At 29.9% G+C, this 16,940-nt stretch overlaps 2 protein-coding genes across 5 annotated transcripts in view; one reads left to right on the plus strand and one right to left on the minus strand.

Moving 5' to 3' along the window:
- Nucleotides 1-6,069, minus strand: part of LOC106682108 (uncharacterized protein MCAP_0864) — a 12,143-nt gene extending 6,074 nt beyond the window's left edge. For both annotated transcript variants that reach the window (XM_014422791.1, XM_014422788.2), the window contains exons 1-6: nt 5,916-6,069; nt 5,640-5,842; nt 5,446-5,572; nt 5,201-5,360; nt 1,714-1,841; nt 1,404-1,480 (exon numbers count right to left, since the gene is read on the minus strand). In XM_014422791.1, coding sequence (XP_014278277.1) covers nt 1,404-1,480; nt 1,714-1,841; nt 5,201-5,360; nt 5,446-5,572; nt 5,640-5,842; nt 5,916-5,997 — 777 coding nt within the window. In that variant the 5' untranslated portion in view covers nt 5,998-6,069. The remainder of the gene's footprint in view (nt 1-1,403; nt 1,481-1,713; nt 1,842-5,200; nt 5,361-5,445; nt 5,573-5,639; nt 5,843-5,915) is intronic.
- A 772-nt stretch (nt 6,070-6,841) lies between these two features.
- The window catches only part of LOC106682106 (ubiquitin carboxyl-terminal hydrolase 8), a 25,166-nt gene continuing 15,067 nt past the window's right edge, over nt 6,842-16,940 (plus strand). For all 3 annotated transcript variants that reach the window (XR_001343347.2, XR_001343348.2, XM_014422784.3), the window contains exons 1-7: nt 6,842-7,149; nt 7,229-7,453; nt 10,276-10,394; nt 13,167-13,338; nt 14,897-15,059; nt 15,811-15,952; nt 16,581-16,726. Coding sequence is in view for 1 of the 3 variants with exons in the window: in XM_014422784.3 (XP_014278270.1) it covers nt 7,052-7,149; nt 7,229-7,453; nt 10,276-10,394; nt 13,167-13,338; nt 14,897-15,059; nt 15,811-15,952; nt 16,581-16,726 (1,065 nt within the window). In the remaining 2 variants the exon portion in view is untranslated. The remainder of the gene's footprint in view (nt 7,150-7,228; nt 7,454-10,275; nt 10,395-13,166; nt 13,339-14,896; nt 15,060-15,810; nt 15,953-16,580; nt 16,727-16,940) is intronic.

Below are 16,940 nucleotides of genomic sequence, written 5' to 3' on the forward strand. Positions count from 1 at the left end.
GAACAAATAGTTTAAAACTATTTTGGACATTAAAATAGTTTTAAACTATTTGTTCTTTTTTTGACCGCAACCCTGACCATTTTCTTATATTTATGTTTTATATTAGTTTAAAATAGTTTGTATTTTATAAACTTGTGATTAAGCTAAGGGAAATGGATCTGATGGAAATGGATTCACTGTTAGACGTTGCTACAAAGTCTGTGTTGAGGAATCAACTTTATATTAGAATTCTATAAGTATTACTCTTAAATCATTTTGTTTTCAGGGTGGTTAAAACCTTTTTATGGGATTCCCTGAATTTTCCTAATCATTGTTGGAAAAACTCCAAGTGATGAAAAAGTTGTAATCAGACAAGAAATGTATATATACAATCAACTTACACAGAGCAACTTATAGAGAGTTGAATTGTGAAATTGAAAAACGCATTTTTAGTATTGAAGATCATTTTTCTCAGCAAATGTCAACTTTTCCCACTATGCTGTAGGACAATTCCAAAAGTCATATTAGTAATTTAGGGATCCTCTTTCTCAATATTACATATGTATCTTTTTGAGGGAGAAGGAGGTGGAGGCCTCAGCTATCGACTTCTGCTCATTCAAAATGAATGATAAGCCCCCAATGGATCCTTTTCGCTGGAAGTCGCTAAATTTGGATAAATACAAGGTTGAATTTAGCAGAGAACTGTGTACCTTCACAAATGAAAGCTTCTTTTTCAATTTACACTAAGATGCCCAGTGTAAGTCCACCATAGTGAATTTCAACCTTCCTTGAAACATCAGCTGTCACTTTAATATATACATACATACTTATATGTATAATTTAATTAATCTTCCTACTTCTACAATATTATGATGTAAAATATAATCACTTAAGATATTAGATTGGAGGAAGATAGTCCGGGTGGCGGTCAGTAAAGTAGCATCAAATAACTAAGTGGTAGTCAGTATCAAAATAGTACAAGAAAACTATTTATTTTTAACCAACGTTTTTCCCCACTTTGCAGGGCTGATAAGAATGAAGTTCTGTTACCAACTGAAGATATTAGTTTACAATATCTTAAAAAATAATAGATATTACCAACTTAAGATATTATAGACGGCTTTTAACTAAATCAGTTATTTTCAACCCAAAAAATGGATAAATACACCATAAATCATCTGATATGTGTTATATATACTTGTGTAAACATATATCACCATTACATAAAATTATTGTAACAAATAATAATTCTGATTCATGACAACTATACTCGTGTCCCTTAGCTTGTAAAATTTTATTACTTTTGATCTTTTCTTTTCATAAATTTCCCTTACTTTATCAGATTCTAAAAATTCCCTGACTTATTAGCCCTTGGTCTTCCAAATCTGATAGACATCTTGTGTTTTGTTTAAACTTCAACTTACCAATTTTCCTTCTTGAATTTCCAGTATATTTTTGTTGGATAAGGAATCCTTGCACCTGAGTTGTGTTCCCATCGCTTCTATGAATAACAGAAAAAATATTATAAATCGCAATCTTATTTTTATTTCTTAATTATAAAGTAAAGGTATTTGCGTACACTTTATTCTATGATTCTACCAAATTTTCATAATCAGTTCATTTGTTTTCTGAATGTTTTGTTAGAAAATTTTGTATTCAGATGGCTGTATTTACTTGTGATTGTAATTGCTGAAATTAAAATTTTTATTGATAAAGATTTATGTAGGTTTTTACCGTTTAACTGTTGCAATTTCTTGGTTACCACTTCATGACCAGTCATTGCTGCTCTGTCAGTATATTTAGACAGTTCAAGTTCTATAGATTCTAGTTCACTGTTGTAACAATCTATCTTACTTTGTAACCTAGGAAAATACAAGACAATGAATACAAAATTATAATAATCATTTGTGTTGTAAAGTTTCTTAAAATATAATCTTTACTTATATTAAACGTATTAGTCTGATGAATAATATTTAATATGTTAGATATGATATTTAAACTTGTTAAATAGAGTTAATTGTATCTTAAACTGATCAGCATTGTAAGCCGGCTATAAAAGCCAAAGAAAAGCTTGGAACTTAACCACTAGAACTCAGTCTCATCATTAATTCCTTTCATCTCTGTCAAGTTCAAAGAAGATTTAGCAACAGCTTGGTATACTATTTTTAACAACTTAATTTTATATCTTGGATAGATGGAAATAATTTGGAATCAATTTCTTGATCTATTATTAACAGGGCAAGGATTTCATAGGACAACTGAGGAATTTAGGATAAAGCGCTACTCAGACCACATCATGAATTAGATTATTGGAACCTATCTACGTTACTCTGGTATATGTTATGAATTGGAGTACAGCGGTCTGTAAGGGGCTGCTTACATTTACCTATTGATATTTCTGATAAATGCACCTTACAGAAACTAGGAAGTCTTTATTATATTGATCTCTACACTAACTAAACTAGGAAGTCTTTATTACATTGATCTCTACACTAACTCTGATGTTGAGAAGGCTATAGGAATTTGAGGAGTCCTGATTTGAGATTGCCAAAGCTGCTTTTCATCTATATTCATCACTCAGAAGAGTGAGCTGTTAAGCATCAAGTATTAAATTCAAAGGAATGCTGGAGATTGGAAAGGTTATTCTACACCTTCACCATGATTAGAGACTGGAGAGGTTATCATTCATATTTACATTATTTCAGCTATCATGCCAATTGACAGATGGAGGACTTGGAGAATACTGGAACTGTGTTGCATCAACTCTTCATCTACAAGAATGCTCCAATCATACTACTGGATGGATAAATGTTGATTTGATTACAAAGCATATTAATTTAATCCTCACTAGCATTAGTTTGTCTTGAGATTTAAGACTGGACCAGTTGTCAGCAGATGAAAAATAAAAAACCACTAAAAATACCTAATATCTCATGATGGAAAAATTCTTTGTTATGATCAGGGGTTTCCAAGTTTGGCCTACTGGCAAAATATTGCCAGCAAGATTTATTTTGATTATATTGTAAGTAAACCATGCAAAATAATGATCAAATGTTCTTATTTAATAACCAATTAAGAAATACAACTATTGTTATATTTGATAGCACCAAAGAATTAATAGCATTTAAATGAGATCAATATTTTAGTATGACAATCTAGCGAAGCTTTACTCCTTTTAATTAAGTGGAGGAATAATTGTGGCTTAGGGACCTAGTGGAGGAGTCAGTGTGACCCTTTAAATCTCCTTTCATAGTCACAAATTTCAGTTTATGTCAGCTTTCTCCGAAGATCTTTCTTTTTCCCTGAATTTGAATGATTAAGACTTTATTATTTGAATTGTGCTGGCTATGGTATTAAAGGAGAGGAGAAAAGGAAGACAAATAACAGCCTGGGTCAAGGCATAGTTGAGGAAATGACCTTGTCAATCACATGGAAGCCCAGATAGGGTCCTAAGATTTTTATCTGGGATGGAGGAGCAAGCTTAATTTTGCAGCCCCTGCTTTCATTTCCGCCACAATAAAATTCACCAGTTGTACAACAGTATTTTAGGTAATATATTTTTAAATAAAAATACATAATTTTTTATGTTGACTCATTTCATTTGTTAGACCAAGGTCAATCAAAAAGCATATTGGATTTCTGCTACCCTGGAGCAAGCCACTATGTTGGGCGTTTGAAGACCAGGACAACATGCATGCTCCTCATCTGGATATGTTGTAGTAACTTCACCAAATAAAAATGATTTTTTGATTACTTGTACTATGATTATTGTATGTAAATTGACACTTCAGTCACATGTATGTTTCTGTCAGTGTAGTTTTCACTGGGTTAAAGAGGAGCCCAGTTGCATTGTAATTGGGAACAGATTGGCAACACCTCCAGAGGCACTATCTTCTCGCCATTTGATATGCACCTGCAAGTACAGATGAGACCTGCTAGGGAACATATCATTAGTCAGCACTGCAATGGACATTGCTGCTGCTGCATGATTAGCTTTACTTCAGTCCATTTCCTCTGACAAAATTATTAATGATAAGGTGACTGGTATTAAACCAAACAGCTATGTAATCTAGCCCATCATTACGTCCTAAAGGAGCTGAGTTTGTCAATCTCAGAGGTTGGTTAGGATGTGCTCTACTCCACTCAGGGTTGTGGAGGAGTGGCCTTTCTTAACCAGCTCTGCTAAGTCTTCTCATAGTGGTGCATACAATTGAAGCAACACCGTCCTTCTTTCACACAGATATCTCTTACTAATTAAAACGGCTATGTTAGTTCAGATTTAATACTATTTTTTTTTTTTTTAAATAAATTTTGAATGGATCTTCTCAACATAATAATTTGAATAAAGACTGTCGAAACATATTTTATAAGTTTTAAATGAAATCAGCATGTAGCAACATGAGAAAAAATACAATAAAATAGTAAATGCAAGTTTTTCTTTCTTAAAGTATGTAGGTATTCATTTTATTTCTAAAGGATTGTATTCATGTAGGAAATAAAAACAATTTGGCTTAAAAATCAAAACTACCCACTTGAATTTTACGTTTTAAACATCAAGTTTGGCTCCTTGTCAGTATGTTTGTAGTCAAATCCATGTGATGGGCCATGATCCACCTTCTCCATTTATTCAATTTTTATAAAATTTAAAGGGATTGTGCGGGTTGGTGCCTAGATGTTTACGTATCATTTTCATTAAGTCCCAACTAACTTCACTTATTTATGTGCAAAAAGTTTTTTTTTTTACACTCCTAAATTTAATTATAAATCCCATAAGTTATATTCTCAATGACGAATGACCAATCATTGGTCTTGAAATATTAGTAATCATGTACCCAATAAATATGGTGTGGAAGCTATGTACTTGATGGACATTTTTTCGCATATGTACCTCTAGTTATTCATCCATTTTTCAAAAATCTACATAAACTGTATTATGTTGATATTGCGACTCATCAGAATTATATTTTATTAGAGAATAGGCGCAACGAAATCTGTTAGTTTAAAAATGGATTATAAAAGATCAATCATATAAATTTCTTTTTGAATAATTATAAACCTCTTTAGATACTGGATGAATTTAATTTCAACCCTCAGTACTGTCTATGTTAGATTTATTGACCAGTTAATAATGAATTACAATTGTACGATTTTATTTTTTTACAAAAATACATTTTGATTAATGTATTAAGCTTTCAGTGCTAAGAAATAATATAGTCTTCACCTTTTGATGTCTGGACTTTCTTCATATTCTAATAAAATCTCTCTTTCCTTTTCTAAGTGATTTAATAAGTCATATCGTGCTTTAACTTCTGTATGAATACTTTCAGTCGCATTAAGATTCATTTCCAAGGTTTTGATGCATTCACTTAACTTATTTTTTTCTGAAAAATAAATCGCATACTGATTTAAATACCTATGTATGTCAATAATGAAAATTTACCAACATATAGCACTAAAAATTTTCACCTTGTTTCTTTTTAATTATATCTTCAAAACCATCATTATTTAACAAAAAGTCATTTTTGTTTAAAAAATCCATCGTGTTGTCATAAAATGAAATACGTGTATCCCAAACATTTTGCTGCATACATCTCTGAAATACAATTTTAGTTAGGATATCGAATCTTTTCAACCTTAAAATTTTTAAACTAAAAAATTACAAGTTCATTTTCTATTGTGTCTAAACTATTCCTTTTTTCTTCTAGCATGCTAGTCCAAATTACATGCGTCTTTTTAAAACTTTTAAGTTCCCATTCTTTCTCGTCTACAGTTTTACGTTTGTAAGATAATTCGTCTTTTAATTGTTTTTCTTTAGCCTTCATTATTTCAATTTCACTATCTAATGTTTTGATTTCTGTTTCAACTACAAAACGAATAATGGATCATATTACATTAAAAAAATAAAAATATTAATTAAAAATAATTATGGAAATTACCTTCTTTAGTACTCTTAGAAATTGTTGAAACCCTAACTTCACTAGCCTTTATATATTCTAATACTTTGCTGTAATCAGTCATATTAATTAATATATATGAATATTGTTTAATGTATAATGTAACGTGATGTCAATGAATTCATTGACGGCTGTATTCCAATTTCAAGGCAGTCTTGCCAAAATATTTTATTTATTTACAGATTAATCGATTTCATGATTGCAGTCAAGTAGATAGAAGTATTTAAAAAGTATATTAGAATAATTATGTTTTAAATAATGTATTAGCTAATTACGGAATAATTTCAAGTGTGAATAGTAGACAATTTTTCTCAGTCCCATAGAAAAACTAAATAAATTGCTTATACATCACAGATGAGTTTATTAGTTTTTGTGGCCACGGACTCTCCCTTCCTTTTAGGGTACTTTCCATACCTTCTAAAACCTCCAGAAGTCCCTGTCTTAACTGGGGGGGGGAGGGAGTTCCGCAATGCTATGACCCGCTATTGAATTCAGAAACTAAATGAATATCGCAAGGTAAGTATCTGTTGAAGTTGACAACTCGTTGATTCTACTTATCAAATTCCTCTCGGTAGGTACGGATATATCCATGAGTTATGACCTAGTTATTGAATAATTTGGATTCAATTCTCACTGTCCCACAAAATTCAACCATAGTCCTTGGAAATGGATAGTTTTTTCATAATATAATTATTAAGAAAAATTGTATTTGGGAATGTCATAATGGTATTTCCAAAATATCCTCGAACACCAGCACCACCTCGTAAATAATTTTGAAAATATTCAAAGATTAAACTGTTTTTTTTTATGCAATAAAAATGTTCTTAAGTCAAATGTCATATAAAAGTGTAGAACATTTATCAAATGCGCCCTCTTTGGTGAGAATCGATAACGCCATCTAGTTTATCAGGAACAGCTGTTATGGGGATAAACATTAAACCTGTTACTGAGTAATGGGATTTGTTGTTTTACTTGTTTCTTTGTTGTTTAGTTTTAATATTTAGGAATAAAGCATATTACTGAATTTCTAAAATATGCTACATGCCTATACTGCAGTATTTGAGCGATGCCAATGATTATATTTACTACTGATAATATAAATTGACTTGGTTTTACTAATGACATCAAAAATGGTCCAACCTCTACATATTGCGGATTCATTAAATACCTTACTAAGAATATCTGAAATTAAAATCCCTGACTTATCTCTTTCTGCGTAAGAAAAGTTTTATGATTTCTGACTTTATGATTTACAGTGTGGTTTGCTTGCTTCATTGTATTTGTTCTTTTCTTAGGTGTTTGCAGAAGATGAAAAAATTACATGACAGTGCTCGGAAAGCAAGCCTAGAAAAAGATCAGGAACAGGAATTCATGTTCTTACACAGATATTTAATGCTTTTGAAAATGGCATGTAAATACCCTGAATATACAAAATTTTCATCGCAATACCGCTCTGATTTCTCTTGTGCTCAATCTAACATGGAGAAGTATGAATTATTGCATAGCATTTTAAAAAAGAGGTGAGTATGTTTTTATGTTTTACTGTAAACAGTAGTAGCTCAGTTAAAAAGTACGCTAGTTTGCTCTTTCTATGTTTATGAAGTGTGACATTTTAGCATAGATAGAGTACCTAAATTATTACTTCAAATAATTTAAATTCTGATGGTGATTAATTTGTATTATCATTAATCATTAGTTACCTGCTTTAGAATTAGTATTTAGTCTAGATTATGGTTAAAATTATATTGATATGTATACTGTGCTTGATCAGGTCATTATTTTAATTGGATTTTTTTATTAATCATCATTTATTGTTTTAATATATTAACTTAATGTCCCAAGTTTCATTAGATGTGTACGAAAAGTAATTGTTCATTTATAAACTTATTATTAATAGTATTCATTGGATTAAAGGTTACAAAATGAGAATGGGGTTATTTATGGGTTATTCAAAAATACATGCCCTTAAATATATCAGAGCTAAAATGTCTAGAAACTATTTAATATTTTGTCAGTTTCAATAGGCATCTCCAAACCCAAACTTGGTGTAAATTTCTGTTATTAAATTAAGGAATGTATCAATAGTTACAACTCATGTAAATGTTGCAAAAGTGATTTTTGTACCATCAGAAAGTTTCTGAACCCAATTGTGCAACTGGTTTTTTATTATAATGACATTTTATAACCTCCATATGAAATATATTGCTGGTTTGCTTTAATAGTGACAAATCTGACAATAAAAGTTTTGATTTTATTTTGAATTAGATGTATTCCATAAATAAAACCGTAAACTGGGGTCTCTTCTCGTTTCTCTACTGGGATCGTCCTACAGATTCCCCTACCTGGTAGGGTTTTCTCAAATTAACCTCAGTCATTGGTACAGTCTATGGAATATGTCAAAGACAAAATAATATTTTTGTCTTCTACGCCTCTGGTTAAACAAAGCTGCGATATGATCATTTTATATTTTTGCACATCTCTTCTTGAAGAAAAGTCAGGTACGACAACTTAACCCTTGTAAAAGTTCAACAAATCAACATACTACTCTATATTTACTTTTTTTTTCCTCAACTTTTCAACTTCTTCAATCTGCCAGAATGCGATAATCTGGCTATTTATCAACAATTCAATGTTGCTTTCTTCTTTCGCACTACTAGACAAGTGTATATCACTTGAATATATTGGTGAAAGATAAACTTCATTTCAGATATAAGTCCCTCCTTATTACTCCTATACAATGTTTGAATTTGGTCCTGGCTCTTTGTTCGTTATTGTTCCTACAATCCATAGCAACATTGTGTCCTTGCCTGAACTTGAAACATGAGCCAATTAGTTGACCACCTTGAACGAAGGCAGCCCTGAATTCCACTAAACTGGCTTCGACACTGAAAGTTCATGATTTTTCAGGGTCATAATAGCCCAGAACTGGAGCTTTACACGGTTGTAATTAAATTTCTAAAAGCTGAATCAACATACTCAGTCTAAATAACCTTATTATCTTCTTTTAACAACTCTACGAGTCACTTGGATAGCGAAAATGGAAATAAATTTTTACACAGAGGGTTAGTGAATCAGTTATTGACACTTTAGTGGTTTTGTTGTTGTTTTTTGCAGTAAAATGCATGAGTTTTGACCAATTTATTTTGTTCAACGATTTTGATATTAATGAACTATCCGTTATTTAAATCCACCTTAAAGTATCCAATAAACTGATCATAGTTTTGAGGACAATAAACCATAGGATTCTGTTTGCACCATTAGGAACATCCAGTTATTAAGAGGGGAAATGTACCAATTACTAACATAGCCTAAAAAATCCAAATTTAGAAGATTCCAATAATAGAAAATATTACCGAATTAGCTTGAAGAGTTCTTGGCTTTTACCTGATGTTATCACAATAACTTTTTGGTTAAAATGCATTATGTTATAAGTTTTGAAACTATTTTGCATAGACTAAATTAATGTTTGATGACATATTTTTTTTTTTTTAACTTCAGTTTCTTTTTTTAATTAAACTTAAAAAAGTTATGAAGATGGTCTGGTGTGTGGTCAAAATAAAATAAAAATAGTTAACAACTCTTTATTTACCCAAGTTTTAATTAAAATAACAACAATTAGCTTATCAAGAAGCACTAAAAATATACAGGCTTTATTACATTAAAAAGTATAAATTATAATTACCTTCTGGCTTTTTGCAAGAAAACTAATAAAAAGTCTCCTTCTGTGAACAGTTTATGGGATCCTGAAAATATTTTTTTATCACTCTCTTCTTCCACACAACACTCGCTGGATCCTGGGTGCACGCATCATCAGAAATTCCTCCAAATTTACTACTGAGTATTTTATTTCAGTTCATCTGAGAATAGTCTTCTGTACTTAGAGATCAATTTGTTATTTTCATTGTGAATACTTTGAACTTGAAAATCAAGTCATTCAGATGTTATAACATCTTCCAATAAATTGTAGCGAAGATAATCTAAATTCTATTAAACTATGTTAATACAAATTTCCATTTCCATATTATAAAATTGGCTGGGAAGAGCCTCTCAGTTTTTCTAGAACTTGGATATTAAAAACAAAATTGATTATATGATCCTGAAATTCAGAATATATAATATTGGCCTGTATATTTTTAGTAATTCTTGATTAGCTAATTGTTATTAGGTGTTTTGTTATTTGGGACTTCTATTACTTTCATCCTGCCTTCGTATTTGAAATTGAAAAAAAGAAAATTATTGTATCCTTGTATCAGATCAACTTTAAACAAACTAGAACATTTTGAAAATATATTGTGGAATATAATTTGCTTGAATTGATCTATTATGTTTTATATGTTTATAGATATGAAGAAAACAAAGAGAAAGATTCAAGACAAAAGAATAATAAAATAATTCCTGTCAAATCTATTAGTCCTACTCAAGAAAAATCTTTAAAAGACTTGAATAACTCTATTGCAGCAGGTAAGTTTTTTTTACAGTAAAGATTTACCAATTCACTATCTTATGTTTAATTATAATGATCAGGTTATTTTTAATATTTTATTTGTATTAAATATTGATTATATTCAATAAATCTGTACTTTCAATGAGTGTTTTATGGTATATTACAAGATAAATTACCTATTTATAACTATTACAAGTAAATGGTGATTAACATAATAATTCTTAAAGCTATATTTTTTAGTTTAAATTATTATGAAATGAAATGAAAAGTAGATTTCAGTCTATAGCCCATAGGATTGAATTCATTGAAAGAATTAAAGTAAATTAAAAGAAAAACTCAAGAAAGTGGGCATTTATATTCAAGTGGAAAATTAAACCTGTCACTTAGGTAAGTGGTTAAATAAGTGGGAAAAAGAGGGCAAATGCACTCTAGCACGTTTCTAATGTCAGGTTACGTGGTGGTTTCAGGTTTGATATTAGCATTATCAAATATCTATTTGCAAACACCATTATTAATCAAGTGAGTTAAATTGATCAATTGAGTGCAATTTTAACTAACTCGTGACTGCGGCAACACTAGCACTGGTTTGAACCAGGCCGGAGGGGTCAACTTTTAATTCTGTGGCAGTCCCATGAAATGAAAGCTTGACCTACCACATTGGTTGGAATAAGGTGGTACCCTGTAGATTACCCCTCACCCCTTCTCTTCCCTCGCCAGGATTTTTTTTTTTTTTTTAATTTAACTTAAAATTCACTTAGGTTAAGTAGAACCTTTCACTTGAGTACCGTCTATGAATTTGGTCTCTAGTCCCCCTAGTATAATAAAGATTTCCAGTTCTTGTCATTGTCTGGCATACGATGGTTATAAGATAATTAATTCTACTTATATAAAATACATTTAAAGTTGATTGATGGAGAAATAATTAATGTTTAAATGAGATTTTACAAATGAAGATAGGAAAGGAATTACAAAACTACGTATAACAAATGATAAGGGATTTTATGATAGTAGCTGTTCTATGAGAAGATACCATGAAAATTCTCTTAATATACACTCATCGATTACCGAAACCCCTCTTAATGGAGAATTTTATTAATTTCCTGGATTGTAAGAGTCACATTTATTATTCAAGTCTATTTTAATCCTTCTATTATAGAACCTCTGCACTCTGAATGCAGATATCAATCTTATTCCCCATCAGTACTTTTCTCTCCTCTATAACGGACTGAAGTTATAAATTATGTATGTACAAACTCAAGATTCCAGTGTTAAACTTTTGAATAATTTATTTTGGGAAATATTATATACTTGATACTGTCTTTTGCCAAATTTATTAGAACATTGATGATAATTTATAATAAATAAAAATAGGTATTACATATTTTATAATGTACTTTTGTAGTTATTTAATTCTTATGTCAAATTACTAAGAAAATTTATGTCATTTGGACATTATATTTTGTAATTAAGTAAATAAAAATGAATACATCATGAGGAAGTGAATACATCATAACAATTAGATAGAACATTCATGCTAGGAATTTTGTTTACAGCTCCAACATTTCATGAATTTTCATGAATCTTTGTTGTTCGTCTTTTGTTCTGAATGTTTTATTCTGAATTTTCCCTTCAGTTTTCAGAAACTCTTCCCACTTCTACTCCCAAGATGATCCTTTGATTTTCAACTTTACCATCTGCCAATTTTCAATTTTTTTGGAGAGTTTATATTATGCTTCCGAAACACCTTTTTACTAACCAACTTTTTTTTTTCATTTGGCTCTACAGACCTTGTAGATCTTGGGCTACTGCTTTCCAGTTTCCTGCATGCAGACTCGTTCTCATTTTCGTTGATTCTGTCCATACATCTGGTTTTTTGCCTCCCCTTTGGCCATGGTCTCTTTCTTACTATACTGGTATTCATTGTTGTGTTGAGGCATCCTGATGGATTGCTTTGAGCCACATGTCCCACCCATCTTAACTTTCTTGTCTATTGATATTGACTGACCAGTCCCTGCAAGCAGTTCACTGTTAGCTCATCTCTTCCACATATTAAGGCTCTGATCCCAGATCGCTCCCGTAATTGTATGGAGGACTTTCTGTTCAAATCTCTCAATTCTGCTTTCTAGAGTATATGTTAGAGGTCAGATCTCACAGCTATATATCAGAACTGTTTTTATTTACTGATATAATTATTAATTGGTTCAATAATAAACCATTGTGTAATAATATGCAGCCTTTTTCTAATATAAATTGAATTTTTTTTTTATTATTGGATTACTATCATAGTCATAAAACTTATGAATTACTATCATCTGAGGACCTAAAAGCTAAGGGGGATGGGACTTAGGTCCCAGAGCCCTTGGTTCTGAACCTCATGGATTCGATTCGCCCCTGGGTCAGTCAAAATTTATTTCATGGTGGCCCGGAGAAATGAATCTTGACATTCCCACTATACGGCTGTTAAGGACTTAAACCAAAAAAAAATAATACGGTCGCTATTTGTTGCTAAGTTGCCACAGTTAGATACCCTGCCTAATTTTAGCTACCATTCCTCCTTGGCCGAGGCCCTTACCTCCAAGGGATCTATTCTGCTAGTTACAATCATTAACAGTCATTATTCTTCAGCTGTGTGTGTCCTCTACCAAACTGAAGTGGAAAGCACCAAGAACATTTTTACTAACAGCCTTTTCTACATAACTCCATTTTATGACTGCCTTTTTTTCTGTGTGGAAATTTTTATAATGGAGTTTTTTTGCTTAAAAGTTTCCTCTATTTTTTTTTTTTTGTAGGAAAATTCAATAAAACTTTCATCTATTCAGGAGAATTATACAATCTTCTTTCGACCCAAAATAATAAGGAATCCCTTCTTTTAATTGATGCCAGATCAAAGCAAGATTTCAAAGAATCTCATTTGAATGGTTCGAATATCATTAATATTCCAGAAGAGATCATAGCTCCAGGGTATTTTATATTATTATTATTTTAAGAACGTTTCTTTCCCTCTTTAGTTGATTAGTATACTAGTGTAACTGTCTACAGATGATTTACAGTCTTATAAAAACAATCATTGTTATGATTGACAGACCATCCTGTGTTATTAAAAACTGTGTTGAATTGTTTGTTTCTAAATATGAAAAGAATGGTTATTACTATCATGCATAAAATAATTAACCATGTAAGTAATCAAGGAGAAGATGGTTGGAATGGTGGTAAAAATTAAACATAAAATAGTAAAAATTACTTAATAAATGCTTATGTTTCGTTCTAAATTGTAACCCTCCTCTAGAACTACAGGTTCTACAGGAGTACAGCAAAGACAAAGTATTGAAAGATGTAATTTGTGACGATAGACAAAAATATTAACATTAAAATTACATGTGAATGGAAAAAGGAGAAAAAAAAAATATTATACCTGGTTTTGTGGTGTTTGAAATTGTGATGTTTTAATAATATTCAGATTTTATATTGCTAGAAGGGTGTAATTATTGCACTGTATTATAATAACCAGATGTTTTAGAGTAGTTTTAAGTAAATGCAAAATAGAAAGACTTTTTTTTTTTTTTTTCCTAGTTTGGTAATTATTTATAATTTAAAGGTGTAATTTTGTTTTAATTGAATTATTATGAGTGTTGTAAATAAATGATATGTTTAAATCCATTTAAACATGATTTATAGATTTTTAGATATTTCAATGTCGATATTTATTTTTTTATTATATTAGTTGTTAATTGTTAAATTAGTCAATATCACAGTTCAAAGGAACTATGATGTCAACTTAAGTGAAAGGATAGCAGTGGTATCTTGTATATGTGCAACTGTAAATGCTCAAAACATTGAAATCTTCACTGATGTAATTCAGCCGAGGTTTATAAAGTGATGTTCCAGGGAGGTAATAATGTTGAAATTTAATAACAGTTTATATCTGAATGGCTAAAATAAGTAAGAAATATTTAATTTTCAAACTATCAAGTGTCATTGGTAGTTTATTGGATTGTAAAGCAAGTGCAGAAAATGTACAACTACTCTGCCTTTCTATAGGAAATAATTCAGTTTTGGTGAACCTGTAACACCTCAGTTAAAGAATTTATATTATCATGGCACAATTCAAAGTGAACTCAACTCTTTATATTTTTTTAATAAGTTGAAGACTCATAAAATTAATTGAATAACATCTGTGAAGGCACTGTTATTACGAATCAAAGGATGGAAAACATTGTTAAGGATATGCTTTGTACTTAATATTGTGACTTTTTACTGGTAACTATTATATTTTTTAAAACTAAATGTTTTTTCTATTGTATTTTTGTCTTTAATGTTAGGAGGGATAGGTATAGAATTACACCCTTTTTTTATTTACATTTTGACTGGTTCCTAGAACTTCTATAATAATATATTATTATTATTAACTGATGGCTCATAAATCATAGCTATTATTAGTGACATATTAAAAATTGATTAAAATAAATTTTCTAAAATATTAAAGAATTCTTTTTCTATTTAGCAATATTTTAAATTTCAGAATGTCGGCATCTATACTGAACTCCAAACTTGAAGGTAATGCTAAATCACAATGGGAGAAACGAGGTACATTCGATAAATTGATAATCTTTGATTGGAACAGTTCTGAAGCTGATCTAAAAAGCCATGTGAAATTATACCACCTTAAAAAGGCCATGACAGAAGTAAGCTCACTTAGAAATCTTAGTTTAGAACATTGTTCCTCTATTTTTAAGTGTCATTGTTCCACTAATTAAAAAGTGAATCTGGTATGCTGTCATTTTATTTGACCATTTAAAAATTAGCTATAACTCTACTCAAGTTATTTAAATTTTAAATGACCAAACAGATTTCTTTATCTTGTCTACACATTAATTAATAATATTTCACTTTTGAAATATTTAAATAATTTTTTTAAAAATGATTAAAGCATAATTATTTTCCTATCATTGTACTAACTTCGTAAAACTGTTCTTAAAGAAGAATTAATCGAAAAGGTGCTTAGAATGAGGAAAATTTAATGTAAAAGAAAACCAAATCAAAATGAGCCTGTCATCTATTTTAAGTTTAGAAGTAGTATTCTATACTTAAATAAGTTATAAGATAAAAAATCCTGTAAATATTATGGATATAGAAATCAGGCTCATATACTTCAGAATTAAAATTTAACTCTATTCTAGCTGTTTTAGAAAATAAAAGTTATTACAAGAGTTCTTTAAGTGGTAAATAAGGCTAAATATGTAATATGATAAATTAGCAACTGTTTAAAATATTTTCCCCTAACCAATAATGAGAATTTTTAAAAATTTACACTAGGTTATAAATATTGACCAATATTGAAAGGTAGAACCAACCATACATAGATTTCTTAAAATGATTCCTGTTTTTAATTTTACTATAATGTTATTAATAATATTCTTACCCTCTGTTAACCAGTGGGATCCGGGTACACAGTATAAATGTCTTCCATTAGTTCTGGATGGAGGTTATGAAGATATGCTTTTTAAATACCCACATATGACTTCAAATCCGAAAGTTCAACCTCCTTTGCCAAATAACATCAATAGTTTATTATCACGTAAGTTTTGATTATGTTATGTTTTATTTATTACTAGCTACTAAACTTATGTAAAAATTTTGCAAAAACCTGTAGTTTGTATCAGAATTTAATACATTAATGATTCAGAACAACATCCATTATTTACATTCAGCAATCAGAAACTTTTATTATAATTCATTACACACAGAGATTTAATTCATCTTATTAGTAACCTATATATAGTCAACATTGGCACTTGGGAAGTTATCGCTAAAATAGTGTGTCCTCAGTGCATTATCACAAAAATATTGAATTTCAGATTTTTTAAATTAAAAAAAACTGACCATGAATTTTTATGTAAATTATAGATTTCCTACTCCAGTGACTTTTATCACTGTCGTTAATCATTGGGGTTCTATGCCTTTTTTATCTTTCATTTATTTTTCTCTCGAAGCTTTCCAATTACTATCATTTTCACCACTATAATAATCCTATTCAATTAATAACTTTTTACTACTGTAGTATTTGTAATCTCTCACAATTTCTTCTGTGATTGGAATGTAAGACAATTTATCATATTTTATTGTTCCATAATTATTACTCCTTTCAAAAAACATTTTCACTTTAGTAATAAATCATTGTTAACAAAATACATTATTTTTTGTAGTTGATTCCTTTGATTATCCCATACAAGAACTTGAACCAGAAGTAGAGAAAAAGTTACCTGTCAAAGAACCTCAGAAGACTTTGCAACCTGAGAAAACTTTGTCAGAAAAATCTCCTCATGAATTAATAGTTGACAGATCAACAAAAGTAAGTTTTATGATTTCATTTGTAGAATATTTTAAATAAATGATATTATTTGACTTAGTTACTATTCATTGGTATTGTGGTTGGATTTGCTGCATTTAGATTAATCCTTGTCTATCATAAATTGATGATATGATTTATGAAATAGTTAATTAAAAGAATGCTAAATTAACTGATATAAAATTTTTGTCAAGGCACTCTGTTTGCTTCTTTTATA

The sequence above is a fragment of the Halyomorpha halys genome, unplaced genomic scaffold (assembly GCF_000696795.3).
Source record: "Halyomorpha halys isolate HHAL.00 unplaced genomic scaffold, Hhal_1.1 Scaffold390.1, whole genome shotgun sequence".
Lineage (NCBI taxonomy): Eukaryota > Metazoa > Arthropoda > Insecta > Hemiptera > Pentatomidae > Halyomorpha > Halyomorpha halys.